The sequence below is a fragment of the Wyeomyia smithii genome, chromosome 3 (assembly GCF_029784165.1).
Source record: "Wyeomyia smithii strain HCP4-BCI-WySm-NY-G18 chromosome 3, ASM2978416v1, whole genome shotgun sequence".
Taxonomy (NCBI): Eukaryota; Metazoa; Arthropoda; class Insecta; order Diptera; family Culicidae; genus Wyeomyia; species Wyeomyia smithii.
Genome location: NC_073696.1, coordinates 74,664,709 through 74,683,353, shown reverse-complemented (window position 1 = coordinate 74,683,353; position 18,645 = coordinate 74,664,709). Strand labels below are relative to the sequence as shown.

Below are 18,645 nucleotides of genomic sequence, written 5' to 3'. Positions count from 1 at the left end.
TGATTTTGAAGTCCTATTTGGGCGTCCTGATTTATTTTTCATATTTTAGCATTTGTCCTGATTTTCTTGAGATATTTGACTTTGTTGTGTGGCAATAAGCAGAACTTTTCAGAATTGCTCAATAAATGTTTTCGATTTCAGGTCGCAACGCTCACTGCGATCGAAATTTTTCATTGGTTTGACCTCACTAGAGTAATAAAAAGAATCTCTCACGCGTTGACCGTTACCATTAAGCATCTGGCATTTGTTTAAAAATTTAAAAAGTTTAAATTGAAACAGTTTACGTGTGTTGAATTTTTAAAGTATCTACTAATGCGTAATAATTCAAAGTGGTTCGATGAAAGTGGATCGTCAGAGGTACACTCAGATTTTTTACTAGGTGTTTTTCTACACGGATTTTCGAATTAACGGTTTTTACACGCGGATTTTAAAATCGAAGGATGTTCAAATTAAGCGTTTTTATACGCGTATTTCTTTATTAACGCGTTTTTCCACGAAGTACGTATCCCCGCGTAAAAAAAACTGAGTAAATCAAATATTCCGTGTTATATTTGCTCATGCTTCGAAGCATAAAATGACTTAGTCAAATTTGTGCCCAGAAAAGGTGTCCTGATTGTATCCTTATTCAAATGTAAACAACTAGCCGAACTCAATGGTAAACCCAAATAGCTACGTCACTATTTGGCTTAAACTCTGAGCATAGGGGGGTTAGCAGAGGGGCGTGTGCAAGTGTTAGTAAGTTTCCTCTTCACCTCACTTTTATACTCATTGATATATTATCTGTTTTATTTTAACAGGGGGGATTTACTGCTGTCAAAATTCATATATGTGTGCGTTATCGCAGATCAACTCTGGTCCATGAAGTTTGTTGGTCCATGACGTTTAAAAGATTTCCTGTGTGGCGAAGAAACTTCATGATTTTCAGCTAATTGCAGGCTGCTGCCACCAAATTTCACTACGCAACGCAGTATGAATAAAAGTTTTCCACGATTTCTAGAGTTTTGTTAAAAAAGAACGTTACAATTCTACTAAATTTTACTTCAATCAAAACGACAAAAACCATTACAACCGGACGCCTTGTTGCCAAATATGCTGGTCACGGTTACACGATATTTGACAGATAGATTCCCCCTGTATTTTAACAAAACGCGCCGAATTCGTTGCAAAATCGTTGCCATATAAACTGTTTGGCGACAAATTCGGCGCTTTACGTTTTATTGCGACTTCTATACCAAATTGGACTACCTCGAAATACACGATTAGCACAGTCCAATCTCGCACGCGATTTCGCAGTGTGGGTGATAAGTATCGATACTAGCGATATCGAAACGCTTGACAGAAACATTTTATTATATAGACAAAAAATTCTCTATCATGGTTGCTACCTCGGTAGGTTATTAAGAAATCACTCCAGCAATGGTCAGTGCTTGATACCTATATATATTAATAAAGTATACTTGAAACTGTGAGATCTGGTATCGATACAATGACAATCGAGAAAGTATCGATACTCAGTATCACCCAATCAATCATGTAACACTTAGTTTTGTTTTAATATTCAACCTAATTTTCAACTAAAGCTGCCCAAAAATATATACTTAATGTTGCAAATGAAAAGTAAAACAAACAATGAACCCAAAAAAAAACCGCCACTGCGCTACTGAGGTGTCAAATTGATAGAGTGAAATAAGAAATTGGGCAATGAATGATCATCACAGAAGTCTTAATAGTCATGCAAGGGGCAATAAAAGAAACAGATAATATTTTGCCTATTTGGACAAATACCTATTTTCTGCCGCACCTGCACATGTGTCCGTGAGCTAAGCTGTCATTCGCCATCTATTTTCACCACTGCGAAAGCTCTCCGCAGTGTTTTGTGGTGAATTGATTTGTTTTTATGCGACAGTGTAGTAAACATAATATTGATCATTCGCTCGTGAAAATTTCTTTGGTGTTTATTTTTCTGTGTTAATACTGCAATGTTTAGCTGCGATCGAAGAAATTAGTTAAATAAATGTGTCATTATAGTATGCATGCCTAATTCTAGTAATAGAGATAGCATATATTATACGGCTGTTCAAAATAATGTATGTTTTCGGAGTGAATTCATGGCACCATTAAATTTATGTTTTTTTTTGTATTATCTAATTATACTTGTTTAACAGGGATGCCCTACAGCCTGCGACCAACGAAGGGAGTTTGGAGCAAAACAACAATAATGTGATCAATGAGAATGAAGGTGCGGTTGGCGGTGTATTGCAGCCTTCGCCTATTGATAAAGATTTTGTTCCGCTGACCGAAGCAGAAGTAAGTAACTACTGGTCAGAAGAGGAATTTGATCGCGATCCTCACAGAGCTATGTTTTACGATGCATACCGCTCTACGGCAGGCAGCCCAGAAATAGATGATTCCACTGAGGAAAAAGATCTGCCTGGCGAACGAAAGCCACTATCGCTGATGGATGATTGGGAACTGTGGGACTATATGGACGAAGAGACGCTTAAGGAGCGCTTGAAAGATCATCCAGAGCTACTGGAACAAATAACCCGAAAGCGGAAACGCCTAGCAGAGCTGGAAGAAGATGACGACGATCTGTGCAGTGTGATGGAACGCAACGCAAAAGTGTCGAAGTATAGTGAGCATACCAGAGTTTACTAGTGCGTAGTCTGTTTCCAGTTTCAGTGTATAAATTTTAACTTATATTTTACATCGGATTGTGAGCTATTGTAGCATATAGAAAACATTGTATAGTTAGGTGATTATCATTTTGAATTTGTAATCATCGTAAATGTAAATATATTTTTTGAATTTTCTTCCTATCGAGGTTTTTGTGTTTGTAAGTCTATCTATCTATCAATAGTCAATGTAAATTATTGGAAGTATAGTTTTAGATTTAAATCAATTGATTTTTCAGCTTCCTAATGAGAGTATTACGACGGTTCATCTTAGGGTATAATGCAAATGCAAAAAGCTTTTTATTTGTCTGTTCTTTTTTTTTTACTTATTTAAAAGACAGTTTTTGTTATGATTAAATAGTTTGAAACTAAAACTGATTTCAATGTGATTTTTTTGTAAATAGAGTAACATTTAGATATATACATCAACGAGATCAGTTTTGGTAGTAAAGGTCCAGACAGAAAAGACTGAACGACGGGCGCTTCGACGAGCAACTCGTTCAATTTGGAATACAAGGGCGAGTCGAGTCGACCCGACTCCTGCAGTAAGGCCCAAAGGTTCGTGCAATAAATCCGCTTACATGAACTCAAGTGCCATTCAGTAGAGCGTTTCAGTACATTAAGTAAAACAATGCAACGGTACTTGGAATCGGCTTAAAAAAATTTAAAGTGAAGTATGTACATAAATACATAAGCCAGACGATCTCGAATCCCTTTGAAGCTCGAGAAGGATTACGACAAGCACTTACTGTTTGATACTGCTCTTGAAAGTGTAATTATAAGACCAGAGATAGACGCGAATGACACGATATTCCAGAAGTACGTTAAGTTTTTCGCCCTCGCCGGTGATATCGACATCAGGGCTCGAAGAACCTTTGTGAAGATGTCCAACTAAAGGCTGAAATGACAACTGGTTTGGGCTGGTCATAAAGGCATCGAAAACGAAACACCTTAGAGGAGCAAATTGAGGAGAAGATAGCACCAACATCACACCGTAAGATCATGGCAACGGATGGCAGGGAATCGTAATTACTTTGGGTAGACGTTCCGATAATGTAGAATCTGCCGTCTACCACACAAAGTTTCTACAAAATACGGATGTCCGGTAGTCCTTTGAGGCCACGAAACCTATGCATGGAGGACTAACGGGCCTTTGGGGTTTATGAATAGAAGGTGTTAGTGGATGGAGCGTGGCATAACTGCATAGTCCACTACAATAAAATTAACGCATCGGTTCTTGGACAAGTAATGAAGATGTTCTAGTTAAAATGGTTCCTTAAAACGATCCATCTATGAAAAGACTGTGGGGTACAGCAAGTGAGGTGGATCAAGCAGATGGAAGGGGGACCTATGAACCCTCCGTGAGCAAGGGTGCTTTCTAACTTTCGCCGGGGACTGAGTGGATTGAACACGACTCCTACGTATAGCGAAGGCCACTTCTCAGCATGGAACTGATTGGCAAGATAAGTAAATGAATAACTAAAAGAGTAAATGAGTAACAAATAAAATTGAAAAGAACGAACATATAATATTAAAAATCGAAATGAATAGCTCATAGATAAAAATAAACAATTAACATTGTACGACTGGAAAGCCTGCCAATGGCTTTAGGTTTAATATTTCCATATAACTAGATATTTTACAATATATTGAAAATGCATTAAAAACAGCAAGCTGAAATACTGTAACTGTAGCTGCAGTCAATATTGTGATAGTAGTTTTTACTAATTTTAAATGCTTAAATTGCGGTGGGCTATCCTACTTAAGAGTGCTCTATACCCACCCATTTGTATTTTAAAAATGAGTTTCCTGGCGACAAAATGAGAACACGCCAGAAAACGATGATGCATTTCGTGGATCAGCTACGCGGTATCAGAAAAGAGAGCTTAGCAGCAGTTTTTAAAATGTTATATCCTTAAAAATCTTGCACTTTTCGACATTTTCCGTGATGGTCCAGTTTGTAACCCGGTGGGCAAACTTTGGGCGCTGAGATGACATTGAATGCCTGAGAAACCTACGAATGACAGAAAAGCTAGACTATCGATTTTACAGACATCATGGAAATTCGGTGCTTACCTTCACTGGCGCTATTACTTCCTCATTCACTTCTTGTGTTTGTTTGTCCGATATGGTTGGATCCCGTTCCGGTTGAGCGGTTGCCACTGGTCGACTGGTGAAGTTACCCATTGTAGAGTGTCCGATGTGCGACTGACACGAATAGAAATTTGTTTCACTCTTTTCGCGCTGTGACACTGTTTGAATTATGCTTTAATTTCAACAAATTCTATTGAATTGAAAAAAATGGCATGTGTTTATTTTAGTTCCAAGTTTTAATTATGAATTCACAATTTTTCTCATTATCAAAAACTTAAGCTACAATAATTACCTTACCTGAGCAGAACTGTTTTGGCAAGCGCGAATTTTAGTTTGTACAGTGTTCCCCTAAAATTATATGTTATTATTCGGAAGCGATCCGCCGTATGTGTAATTTTGGCTCTGCTAAAAGCAAACATATGAACATCGACAAAATTAGCACGCACTAGTGAAGCGCAACAATCGACTGTGGAGACTATACTACCAGAACTGACCATTGCGGACCGTTAATGGAGGGCAATTGGTGTTTGGCTGGCACTGTTTGAAGATTTGATAAGATATCGCGTGGCGATAAACATTTTTGATTGTCTGAGTTGAAAGTCGTTATCGTGTTTCCGCTTCGACAATTCTTTTATACCTTTATGTCGGTGATTTTGAAGCTGCGATCGGGAACATAAAAGATAAAAAAATATATAGTTACCTACATATTCACAGTTGCCGTTAGTATTCTAAACACTGGATATAAGACGGTTTACCGAGAAAACCGCTACGAGGAGAATGTTAATTTGTATTAGATGCGCAACTAAGTACACGCTCATGCAAGCAATTTCATTTCGAAAAAATAGTTAAATGATTAATCATTCAAAATATTGCCCATCGCTAACTAAAACTTTGTCTCATTTTCCTGGAAGAGTTCTAGAATCGTAACGATATAAGTGTTTGTCTTTTGAGGCTATTCACAAATCCAGTCATTATCTGATATCTTCATACAAGCAGATTTGCTGATCAGCCAGACAATGTGCCATCGAATGAAGCAAGTAGTAATCGCACGGCGCAATATCTGGGGAATATGGCGGCTGAGATAACTCATTCCATTTGAGCGTGTCAATGTTAACGACTTTGGCAATATTGGGCCGAGCGTTGTTATGCAACACAAGGTGTCACCGTGAAAGTAATACACTTAAAGTAAAACAGATGAGTTTTTTGACGTAGGACTACGTCTTTGTTTTCTGTGCTAGATTACATTTTGTAAACATGAAAATGAAACTGGCGAATGTTGCGTCAGATTTCAAACGATTATAGCAAGCGAACGATTTAATCCATCTTAGATATTTATGGGTCGGTGGATAGATAAAATGTGTGACAATTGTTTGATGTAATGTTCAACATTGTTGCTTTACTGCTTAGTGGTGAAAATAGGTGAAAAGTTCCAAGGTCAAGCTTTCTCATATATTTCCCTCGCTATTGCCTTGCTTCCCGAGCACAGATAACAATAACATGGACGGAATAAATTCCACTGCCTACATATTCTGACTCAACAAAGCATTTTGTTTCGTTTCTCTTTCTCGAGACTGCGTGGCCACGCCTTCAACGCAAATATTTACGCTCAACTCGATGCGAAACACTGCGTGTAGAAAATTCAGCTTCATTCTTGTTCGTCACACGGTAGCGAATGGAGCATGGCTGTTAGAGGTACGCGGCATTAGAAGGGCAGAGCGGAGTGCAAATTTATCATGTGCGGTCAAGCAAAATATTCGATACTACCGTTGCACAGTGGGGCGACTCCATACAAAGGCTGGCCAAGCAAAAAAAGTGTCGATAAATGCGACAAAAACTTGGTATTTACATAATTTTGGGGCGCTGAACACGAATTTGGCATCTATTTTTCGTTTGGGGCCGTCCATAAAGCACGAAACCCAATTTTAAATATTTTTTGGCACTTTTTTCCTTTTTCATAGAATTATATGATCTATGACCACAAGTAGTGCCACCGGGCGTCCTCCCAATTGAAAAAAAATACGTAACTTATGGACGACCCTTCGAACTAAACAAATTTTGTCTAAATATATATATATTTTTTTAAATAAACTAAAACAACATAAGTAATACAAACTAATTACAAATTGAAAAAGTCATCATCATCATCGTCATCATCTTCCGCTGTGATCGCTTGAATCTTGTGTTGAATTGTTTCCAGAAAATTTGAAATTCATTATACTTATCAGCAGGAAAAATTTTTTTCGCTGCAATTTGCATTTCTTCTAGTGTTTTTCGATGTTTCATTGTTTTATATATATGTTGTCTTTCTAATCCGGTTTCTATGGTTGAAAGAGGACATTTAAATACATGTGTAAAACCATGATTTGACAACTTACTAGACATTGAATTAGGTGGTGCCGCTGAAGTTGAAGGCTCCATAATAAAATCTAACGAATTTATGAATTTGAAAACCAAGACACTGGAATGACACAACGTCCTAAATGAATCCGAAAAGATGCGGAGGGCGACGAATGTTCTTTGTTTTTTTTTCTCATAAAGCAAAATGTGTGCTTAACTTTTGTGTGCAAACTAGTGCGAAGCAAAAGCAATCTTCGAACGGGCTATTGTTAGCCGGAGTTTGATGGTATGAATTTACTGCTGGTATTTGACACTTCAATCAGTTTAGCGAAATTCATGATCATAAATTGAAAAGGGCTAAAAGTTTGACATAATTAAAATTTCATGAAGATTTGTTAACTGTTTTCTTGTTTAACACTTATTTTATAACTTTTCCTTGTTAAATTTTGTGATTTTTGCCCAAATTTAAATTTTATCCTCACGGATTGAGTACGATATCATAAATTTTCATTGAAGGGGTATCATGGTTATGATTAAAATTATTCCTGGATGAAATTTCAACTTTAAAAATAAAAACTAAAAAAATCTGTTATCACTTTTTTCACTAAAGTGACAATTTACGCAGTTTTGCGCAGCAGCGGACAGTATGCATTTGAAAGCTTACGTTTTTACCTAAATTTTGAATGTAGTCACAACCGTGGCAAACTGCGGCAACTAAACTTTTAAACCACTTTTCTACGAAAAATCACGTTTTTTTAATAATTTTTTTGGTGTCAGGCCTACTATAACCAGATTTTACAATATCTAATGAAAAGGGTTTGTTTTGCACAATATTTACAACAACTTTTCCTTTGACGTCAAAAAAATCCAAGCTATCATTGAAGCTGCAGAGCGTTTCAAAGTAATGTATCTTTTTTCAAAAAAAAGACAAAAAACGTCAGTTCGCCAAGCTTTGAAAAGTCATAAAAACTTTAGATTTCATGATATTGCGCCCAAATTTTGGATTTAGATACTTGAATGTTATAGCAATAAAGGAAAAATATTATGAAATAGCTAACGAAAAAAATTTTTTTTGGCTGATGGCCAGCGATTCCCCACTGTGCGGTGGTCCGATCATCAGCATTCTGTAGCACACATTGCTGTTTGAACATTATGGAATCAGTACTTTTAAGAACTATAAATGCTTGAAGATGAGAGATATGACAATTTTCACAACTACTATAGTGTGGAATGTTTATGTATTTCTCAATAATAATTTTTACAATAACGACCAGGGCACCAAAGATAAATGGTAGTGTTACCTACGAACAGTTTAGCGCAGCAAGATATAATCCTCATTTGAAGAAATTTCACTGCTAAATTAGGTGATTTTCTGGTTCAATTTTCCCTTTGTACCCAGTCAAACACCGTTATCGGTCCAATATCGATGAAGCAGTTTAGTTAATCTAGAAGCGGGCTAATTTTTGAATCAGAAAAATACAAATTATCTTTTGGTGCTCATGACAATAATTCAGTAGTATTGAAGGTGTTTTGTTTCGTTTCTCTTTCTCGAATCTGCGTCGCTCCGCCTTCATTGCAGAATTTTACGCTCAACTCGATACAAAAGACTGCGTGTAGAAAGTTAAACGTCATTCTTGTTCTTAACACGATAGCAAGTGGAGCCCTTATAACTGTGTTAGATACACGGTGTATAACATGCCTAGTGAAATATGCTAAACAACATTTAAAATCAATATTCATATCTGTCCTACGTCACCATTTCATACAACTCCTAGTGCTGTATACCTTGTAGTATTTTAACTTTCTTTTCATTTATTTATCATTTATTTGTTATTTATTTACTTAGCGGACAACAGGGCTTTCATAGAAAAACTCACAAATTAAGATGATCTTCGGCTACGCAATCGACATTTAAACGTTTCACAGCTAATCGAACAAATAGCATACAGATTTAAAAATTTTACACATAGCAGTAATTGGTTCGTTTTGACCGTATATAGTCTGAAGGAAATAGATTCTGAAAAAATCAGTTGTCCGAAGAATTCTGGAGGGCGCGTTTACATTGAGCTTGGCCAAAATCCATGGGATATCTATTGAGCACTTTTTCAACAGATATAGTATGCATATCATCTCTTCTTTTCTTCAATGTGTCCATATCCAGCAACCTGCGCCTATCTATATATGGAGAAGACTCCACAGAATCCGTTCAAGGGAGGCCTCAAAGAGCGTATCTGATGAACTTTCTCTGTACCGATTCGATTCGTGCAGTCCAAAGCCCAGTATAAGATCCTGTAGAAAGTGTCATGCAGACATCGTTGTAATACAGCGATAACAGTAAAGGTCCTGCATTGCTACCTTGAGGTACGTCTGAAGTACTTCGGAAACCGCGAGATTCTGTGTTCCCTAGTTTTACAGAGAGATAGCGGTTTTCAAGTAACGATTTCAACTTTCGGACGAAAGTAGCAGAAGCACCCAGATGCTTTGAATTGATTGGCAGTATAGTGTTATCAACGCGGTCAAGCGCTGCTTTAATGTCAGTAACAGTATACATCGTGTCGACTTGTGCTCCCTTTTCCATATATTGCAGACAAAAAGAACTGAACCCAACTAGATTTGTACTAATTGAGCGACCAGGAAAAAAGCCATGCTGATTCGTTGAAATGTATTGCGTAATACTCCTTTGCAACGAGCCACCGACCAAAATCTTAAACAGTGTTGAGTCAGCACAAAGTGATGTAATCCCCCGATAGTTGCTAACATCGCTTTTGAACACAGGAAAAAAAAACCTTTTTCAGCATTCTGGGAATGTTTCCTGATGACGTGACTGGTTTGTAATTAATTGTAACGGCTCTGAAAGAGCAGACGCACAATTTTCAGAATAATTGATAGTATTCTGCACGGTCCAGGGGTCACTGATGATTTTAACTGCTTCAGAGCCTCTACCCAAGAAACATTGTTTGGCCCAATTAGCGCTTTTATAACTAATCTTTTTCAGCTGACGGCTGAACATAGGTCGAATAATGTATTTCTAAGTGTTTAATCAGCTTTTAACCGGTCGGTTTTGGAGAACTAAATCAGCTACCTGTTACATTCGGCTTCCTAAATCGCTGAACAAGGGCTTAATAAGAAATAACTCAGCCATTTGAACAATTTTTATACATGCTGATTGATTCTGTATAAGCGATTATTTATTTTTTGTACATCTTGAAGAAAAACTCTTTTTCAGCCAGCAGTAGCTGACTTATAGTCTAAATAAGTGCTTTTTTAGCTTTGATACAGCTATGATAAATATGATGAAAAATAATAATAGTCTTATAGTTAAACAATTTTTTTTTGTTTATGCCCATCGAACACATACAAATTTTTCAGTTTTTTGCACTTTTGTGTGTATTTTTCATCGTTTATTTTTATATTATTGTTAGTGAAAATTACCTTTATAGTATCCAATTACTTTACTGCCAGTCTCGAATCTCGAACTCATGCTCATGAGGTTGCTGGTAGCACGCGTTGTCGATTCGTCTATCTTGACATACATGCATACGTATCGATTTATTCCGTACATTTATTTCCAGTTTATTTCAAAAACATGGCTGCATATATACTGAATTGTAGTTGATGAAGCTGATATTCTTAAGTGTTCCAGATTCTGAATAGTAAACAACGAAGGGATGAATGGTGGCTTGTCTATTATTTTAATAACTACACGAATCACAAATTGACAAAGACGTATTAAAATGAGCTTGACTGTTCAATATTTTTCAGGAAAGGGTTTACAGCATTTGGGCTTGGTGTATTCCATTTTCACTTTATTCATCTTCACAAAATGCAAACTGTTACTAACACTTCTGGAGAAGTGCAATCTTCTTTATATACGAAAACAGATATAATAGGTAACCCAGTAGTTATTGGTTGCGTACTTTACAAACAGTTATTATTAGTTAACAAGTAGGTAGTGTTGCACGAAAACATTTTTTTGCCTTTCTCCTAGGAAGATATAGCAATCACTGAAAAAACCAAAGGTATAAAAGTGCTCCAAAGGGTCGAATCTCGTATATCAATCGACTTAGTTCGACGAGCTGGGCATTTTCTGTATGTCTGTGTGTATGTGTGTGTGTGTGTGTGTGTGTGTGTGTGTGTGTGTGTGTGTGTGTGTGTGTGTGTGTGTGTGTGTGTGTGTGTGTGTGTGTGTGTGGGTGTGTGTGTGTGTGTGTGTGTGTGTGTGTGTGTGTGTGTGTGTGTGTATGTGTGTGTGTATGTATGTAACGGTCTCACTCGATTTTCTCAGAGATGGCTGGACCGATTTTCATGAAACTAATTGCAAATGAAAGGTCTAGTTGCCCCATAAGACCCCATTGAGTTTTATTGTAATCGGATTTTTAGTTTCGAGGTTATGTATCAAAATGTGAAAATCACAAAACTTCATTATCTCAGAAACTACAAAACCGATTTAAACGAAATTGGTATCAAAAGAACGGGCTTGTTTTTTTGAACCATTTGTGAAATAATTTTATAATGATTGGACATGTAGTACAAAATTTATGCAAAGAAACGTGTTTCAAACACTGTTTAAACTCACTCACTTTTCTCAGAGATGGCTCGATTTTCACAAAATTAGTGTCATATGGAAGGTCTTGTTGCCCCATAAGACTCTATTGAATTTTATTGTTATTGGACTTTAACTTTGTCCGTTATGTATAATAATGTGAAATCAGGCTATGACAAGAAACATGTTTCTAAGACTGTTTGAACTCCCCCACTTTTCTCAGAGATGGATGGACCGATTTTCACAAAATAAGTTGCAATAGAAAGGTCTAGTTGCCTGATAAAACCCTATTGAATTTTATTGTAATCGGACTGTAACTTTGTCTGTTATGTATCAAAATGTAAAAGTTATGAAACTCCATTATCTCAGAAACTACACAACCGATTTGAACAAAATAGGTATCAAATGAAAAAAAAAAATCTTTAAATAACGAATTTAATGATGATTGAACTTGTAGTTCGATGGTTATAAAAAGAAACGTGTTCAGAAAACTTTATCTAATTCACTCGTTTTGCCAAAGATTTCAACAATCTTAGTTTTAAATTGAAGGTTTAGTTGCTTTATTGGTACCCATTTAATTTGATTATAACACTGGTTGACAAAATCGGAAAAAATGCTGCTCTAAAGCTCATAATAGTTGCCCTAGAAAGAAAAAAATTCACAGGAAAAGCTATAATTTTTCATTTTTCTTAGTTTGACCTTCGGGACAACACTTGTGTTGACCAGTGTAATCGGACAATCGGAAATTGTAAAAATATTGAAAATCTCTTCTTTCAAAGATTACACGACTTATTTAAAGAAAACAGGTGTCGCAAATTCGGATTTCAAAATAAAGTATGAAGTTGATGCCTGGTCTCTGAGCATCATCCCGGGTACTGAAAAACTCACATTGGGTAATGTTTGTCCCTTTTAGACTGGTAGAAACCGGAAGCTACTGTCTAGAAATTTAAAATGGCGTCTGAAGATGATTTCTGGCCTCAGAGTATCATACCGCTTCTCCAAATCGTATTGGATGATATTTGTCACTTTAGGCTGTTGATCGGAAACTGTCGCCATCTTCGCCATAGAAATACCCAGATTAGGCAGTACGGCAATTTTATGATGGATTTTATGATTTTATGATTATCAGGCAACCAGAAGTGGTCATCTGGATTGAAAATTGGGTTTTAGGTAGAATTCTGGCCACTGGATATAATCAAGATTTCAAGAACCCATATTGTTTGGTATTTGACCATTCATTGGATGCCTCTCAGAAACGATCAGTAATATCAACCGCGTTAAAGAATTTTAATTTCACTGATAAGATCATTCAAATTAATGTATAAGGAACAACATTTAATTTTACGTTATTTGAAATCTACTGACTAACGTTGACTTAAAGAATCTGAATATTTATAGGCAGTATATGCGTACAAATCGATTATACCACAATAAAACCTAAATTAATCCACCTAGCGGTCAGACCCAGCCTTTCTCATTCAATTTTTTATTTGTAAAATAGATTTACATGAACGCTTCAATCCAATAAATGTATATTCACTCTTTAGGTTCTAAAATATTGATGTTGTAATCTTTACATATAAAAATGCAGTCAAGTCTGTCTGTCTGTCTGATCCATATAGGCCCGAAAACTACCGAACCGATCGACGTGAAAATTTGTATGTAGGGGTTTTTGGTGCCGATAAAGGTTCCTATGATAGTTTGAGACCCTTCCCTCTTCTGGAAGGAAGGGGTCCCATACAAGTGAAACATAAATTTCTTCACAACTCAAGAACAAACCAAGCAAATAAAACCGAATTTGGCATGTGGATGTTTTAAGGGGTAACTAATATGTCCATAATAGTTGGATGAAACACAAATTTGTGCACATCTCGAGAACTAATCAACCAAATGGAACAAAATTTGGCAGGTAAATGTTTTTAGTGGTAACAAATATGTACATAATGGTTTGAAACCCGACTCCCTCTTCTATAAGGGAGAGATCCCATGAAAATGAAACGCGAATTTCGCACAGCTCAAGAACCAATCAAGAAAATACAACCAAATTTGGTATGTGAATGTTTTTAGAGGTAACAAATATATCCATGATGGTTTGACGCCCCTCCCTCTTCTGGAAGTACATGTTTCTTCACAAATTTTTGCACATCTCGCGAACTAATCAACTAAATGGAACCAAATTTGGCATGTGAATGTTTTTAGTGGAAACAAATATGTTCCATAATCGACCTCAGACAACATTTTGGATTGTAAGATGGCAACTTCCGGTTTCTGGAAAACAGCCGAAAATGGCCGATTTCCACTCAATATAATAATATCCGGATCTAGAATAATACACAGGAGCTAAAATCGACCACAGATAGCATTTTAAATTCTAAGATGGCGACTTCCGATTTCTGAAAACAGCAGAAAATGACCAAATACCACCCAATATGAATTTTTATTTAACCAGTATGCCGTTAAAAATCCAGAAATTGTCTCCAAATGCCATTATGAAATCCAAAATGGCGACTTCCAGTGTCGGAAAAACAGCGGCAAATGACCGAAAACCACCCAATATGGGTATTTACGGAACCGTAATGATGCACTGGAGCCACAAATCGACTTCAGACAACATTTTGAATTGTAAGATAGCAACTTCCGGTTTCTGGAAAACAGCCTGAAATGGACGATTCCCATTAAATATTAGTATTTCTGGAACCAGAAAGATGTACAGAAGCTGAAAATTGATCACAGACACAATCTTAAATTTTAAGATGGTGACTTCCGGTGTCTGGCAAACAGCCGGAAATGACCAATTACCATTCAATATGAATGTTTTCGGAACCAGAATTACGCCCAGACGACAGAAATTGATTTCACAGGCAATTTTAAAGTCCAAAATGACGACTTTCGGCTTCTGAAAAACAGTCCAAAGTGACCAAATATCACCCAATATGAGTTTTTCTTTAACCAGTATCCTAAATACCATTTTGAAATCCAAGATGGCGACTACCGGTTTGTGAAAAACAGCCTAAAATAAACAAATACTATCCAATATGAGTATCTCTGGAACCAGAATGATGCAAGGAGCTAACAATTGACCTCAGGCACCATTGTGAATTGCTAAATGGCAACTTATAGGCAACAGTCGGAAATGACCGAATAATACTCAATATGGATATTTCCGTAAACGTGATGATGCATAGAAACAAAACATTGACCCTGGACACTATTTTGAATTTGAAGACGACCACTTTAGTTTCTGGAAAACAACCAAAAATACCTCCCAATATGGGTATTTCCGGTGTCAGATTGATGCCAGAAAGTCTGCTGATAATGACAGAATACCACTCAATATGAATATATTCAGAATTAAGGCGATGTACAGAAGCCAAAAGTTGAGGATGTTGTCATTTCGATAAAACCAATCATTTCAAACGATTTGTTATTTGACTTTGATCATATCCTATGGCCGATTCGTCGTGCATTTGCAGACTTCAAACAAACCGCAAGGAATCAATGAACTTGGAACGTTCAAATAGTACGACACCACATTTAAATTATGTTGAGGCCACATATATCGATCAAAGCAGGTATAGTTTTTTAATAGTCTTTGAATTTCTCTTCTTATCATAACTTTTGAGCCGCATACCAATTGTTATGAAGTTTGTTATTTGTCAGTTTGAGAGATGACTCGTTCGTATGACACTAGTTATGTTCAAATAAGTCATGTAATCTTTGAGATAATAGACTTTCGTTGTTTTATTAACAATTTAATACATAACGGTTGCTTAAGGGGTTATATACCTTTCTGGTCGAGAAAAATGAGGGAAATTTGAATCTATTTTTAAGTACATAGCACCATTTTCATTGCATCAAAGGGGTATTTTTCTGAAAGTACAGTTTATCAACAACAATAAAATACATTTGATTTTGAGATATACCAATTATTACCGGAGTAATGGCCGTTTCCCCGAAACGCTATTTTTTTGCAGAGGCTTGCGGTAATCCTGATAGAGACTCAGCGGGTCAACCAAAATCAAAAAACTCATATTATTTCATTAGTTCAGAAGTGTGCCGGGTCCTTGAACGATCGCTTTTATGAGTATTTTGTTTTCAGTGCAAATGGGAACGTTTTTCCCAAAAAATGTTACACCCTGTGTAACTGACATGGCCATTATCAATAATCTACAACCTACATTTAGTAAATCAAAGAAAGGACTTAATCGTTGTGTTATCAAAGCATAGCGGATACTACTCATAAATTAAGAAAGTTCTAGCTTACAAATTTTTTTTAGAAATCGAGTTACTAAAGTAGATCATAAAAAAAAATTAACTTACTAAAATTCAATACGAGAATTACTCTTGACAAATAAAGTTAGTCTAAGCCAAGTCTTTTTTTACTGCTTTTGTAACCTGCCGAAGTTTGGATTTTTTCTTTACAACAAGTTAAAGATGCAGTTTTTCATAAATCGCTGAAACCCATCAATACATTTCTCCCAGCTGAGTCGTTTGTTATCCGACACGAAACGGTTCCATTTCACCTTTGTTGTATGTCATCAGTAAATACTTTTCGCGATATGACTGTATAGGTAGGTATAATCGAATGTCTATCCAATGATTAGGATCAATTTGATACCGTGAATTGAATCGTGGCTTACTAATACTGCGAATAAACAATGTGGTCATAAATCTGATTCACTGCTGATATAGCGACATTAGTTAGCCGTTGCAACGACGGGCGCATTATATCCGTCACACATTATCATATGTTTATCTACTGCAAACTGGCACATAATACAGGTAATCGACGTAACGTAGCTTAACTTGACCAAAAAACATACATACACAGAAATTGTATAAGCAAAACACACATATTTTGGATACAAGGAATAATGGTTTGAAACTTTCACGGTGTAATTGAGTTGAATGTGTGAAGTTTTTTGACGTGGCACTACGTCTTTGTTTACTATACTGGGATGCATTCTGTAAAATTGGAAATGATACTGGCAAATGTTGCGTCAGATTTCAAACGTTAATAACAGCATAACCACATGATGGATAACAATAACCAATATGTTGTTGGATAGATGAAATGTAGCACAATTTTGTAATATGCTAGTTATCACTCTAATTTCATTGCTAAGCGGTAAAATTGATTGAAAATTTCAATAACAAATTTACGCGAATAATGAACCAATTACATGCGAGTATTTCTAGCACAGACGACGTGAATGGACACCATCCGATCCCTGTGATATTCTCTGTATCAATATCGAAATAAAAATTGACAGTTATCTCGTCCCAATAGGTCAATTTATTTTTGCTTAGACTAATATAATGTCTCGAAGGTAAAAGTTTTATGAAAAGTTTGAAACAATCCCCATTCTTGAACAATTTCATACCTGCTTTCAGAGCCTAATAAAAACTGATGTCTTGAAAGAAAACATGCCGGTAAAAGCAACAGTACCAGTGGAGTAAAGAAACGCAGGTCTCTCGTCGTCTATGATTGCAGCGATATTCTTCTATTCGTACATTTCAGCGGTACGCTTCTATTCGTACTGCAGCGGTACTATTCGTATTGCACCGGTACACTTTAGTGCGTACATTTCTATTTGTGTGCAATCGAGGAGAAATTGCAATGCTGCTGTTGATGGTGATTGAAAGTTTATCTCATAAATATAATTACCATAAATTACTCAACAATTTATTTAATTTTATCTTCGATAAATTCCCAAATATACACATTTATAGAAGAGTAAGAGCCTGCAAATGTGAATTTTTGGTTTATTTACTAACATTCATTCAGAATCTCTTTTTACATTTCAAAATTGTTAGATGATATATTATTATTCTAAGCTTTACCATAATAAACGTATATTAGCTGTCTTCGTAATACAGCGAATGTTGTTGTAGGCAAATGAAAAACATTGTCAAGCAAAAAACAAAAATGAAATTGTTGATTCCTACGACTTTTTGCTGGAACTTGTTAATAATTTTGTAATAATATTTTCTTATGTTTGCCAATTAATGAACCTTTGTAAGGGCTTCCATATTATTTTGAAAGTAAGATCCAAATTATAGATTTGATTAAATCAGAGTCAAATAAGGCAAAACCATTCGTTATGATAACGTAACTATTATTGGATTTGGTTTTTGAGGACATAGAGTTAGTTCTGATTTTGACGCATTACGAGAAATTCTTGGTGCTTCTTCAACAAGTACGATATGCTTGTGCCTTGTCAAATACATGTCGTTTGCACAAAAAAATACTACAGGATTAATATTCTCAAATATAAACGTTGTTCTTTCGAGTGTTGTTGAATATATTTAAAAAATTGATGTTGAATATATTTAAAAAATTGATTGCTCAAAATAAAAATACGTACTCTGTGTTAAACTTATTTTTCTACCGCAACCCGTACAAGGGAACCAGGGGAAGATCCACGGGATAATCCAGCGAAATCCCAAACGACCAAGTATTTGAAGAACGCCTAGACTTGCCACTTTGTAACAACTATTAATAATTTTCTCTTTTTCTTTACTTTGCAGGAACAAGACCGATTCGATTGATAGGTGGAATAGAACTGACGCTTGATCGCGCAGTTCGTGTTTTATTAATACTTTTCTTTGACAGTGCTGATCGATCTCGATCAGCACGCTTATTTGTATCTATTCAATATTAGATAGAATTGGAGTATCCAAATCCATACTTGTATACAACAGCTCTTCCTCTTTTAGTTTAAACATATTGGAATAAATTAACAAAATATATATATTATCTTATCTGTTATAAAATTCTGAATTTTTAATAAAAAGTTTAATTTTATACAAAACTAATTGATATCTTATAGAAAGGTTTTAAAAAGATGTAACAATGGTAATTAGTTCTACAACATTATTCTGAGCTTTTTAACTGTATACAAAATTCTGATCGGTCTTAGCAATCTTTTTTCTTTTCGATCTCCAAATAGGAGAGTTGGATGTAACTTTTCTTCTCCGCGAGCGCGCAGAAAA

The 18,645-nt window shown here is 35.9% G+C and overlaps 1 protein-coding gene and 1 long non-coding RNA gene across 5 annotated transcripts; one reads left to right on the top strand and one right to left on the bottom strand.

The window, feature by feature from the left end:
* The first annotated feature begins 1,888 nt into the window (after positions 1-1,888).
* LOC129732100 (uncharacterized) lies at positions 1,889-2,824 on the top strand. Its single transcript, XM_055692616.1, has 2 exons — positions 1,889-2,087; positions 2,166-2,824. Coding segments are annotated over exons 1-2 (495 nt in total). The 5' UTR covers positions 1,889-2,085; the 3' UTR covers positions 2,659-2,824.
* A 1,423-nt stretch (positions 2,825-4,247) lies between these two features.
* Positions 4,248-6,787, bottom strand: LOC129732101 (uncharacterized). Of its 4 annotated transcripts, none has more exons than XR_008729175.1 (5): positions 5,525-6,787; positions 5,254-5,428; positions 5,067-5,174; positions 4,752-4,959; positions 4,248-4,689 (listed from the first exon to the last, which is right to left on the bottom strand). It is a non-coding gene; the product is annotated as an uncharacterized LOC129732101 (long non-coding RNA). The 4 variants fall into 4 exon arrangements; XR_008729174.1 differs by having other exon boundaries at positions 5,264-5,428; positions 5,525-6,786; XR_008729173.1 differs by having other exon boundaries at positions 5,067-5,171; positions 5,264-5,428; positions 5,525-6,442.
* Positions 6,788-18,645: the final 11,858 nt, after the last annotated feature.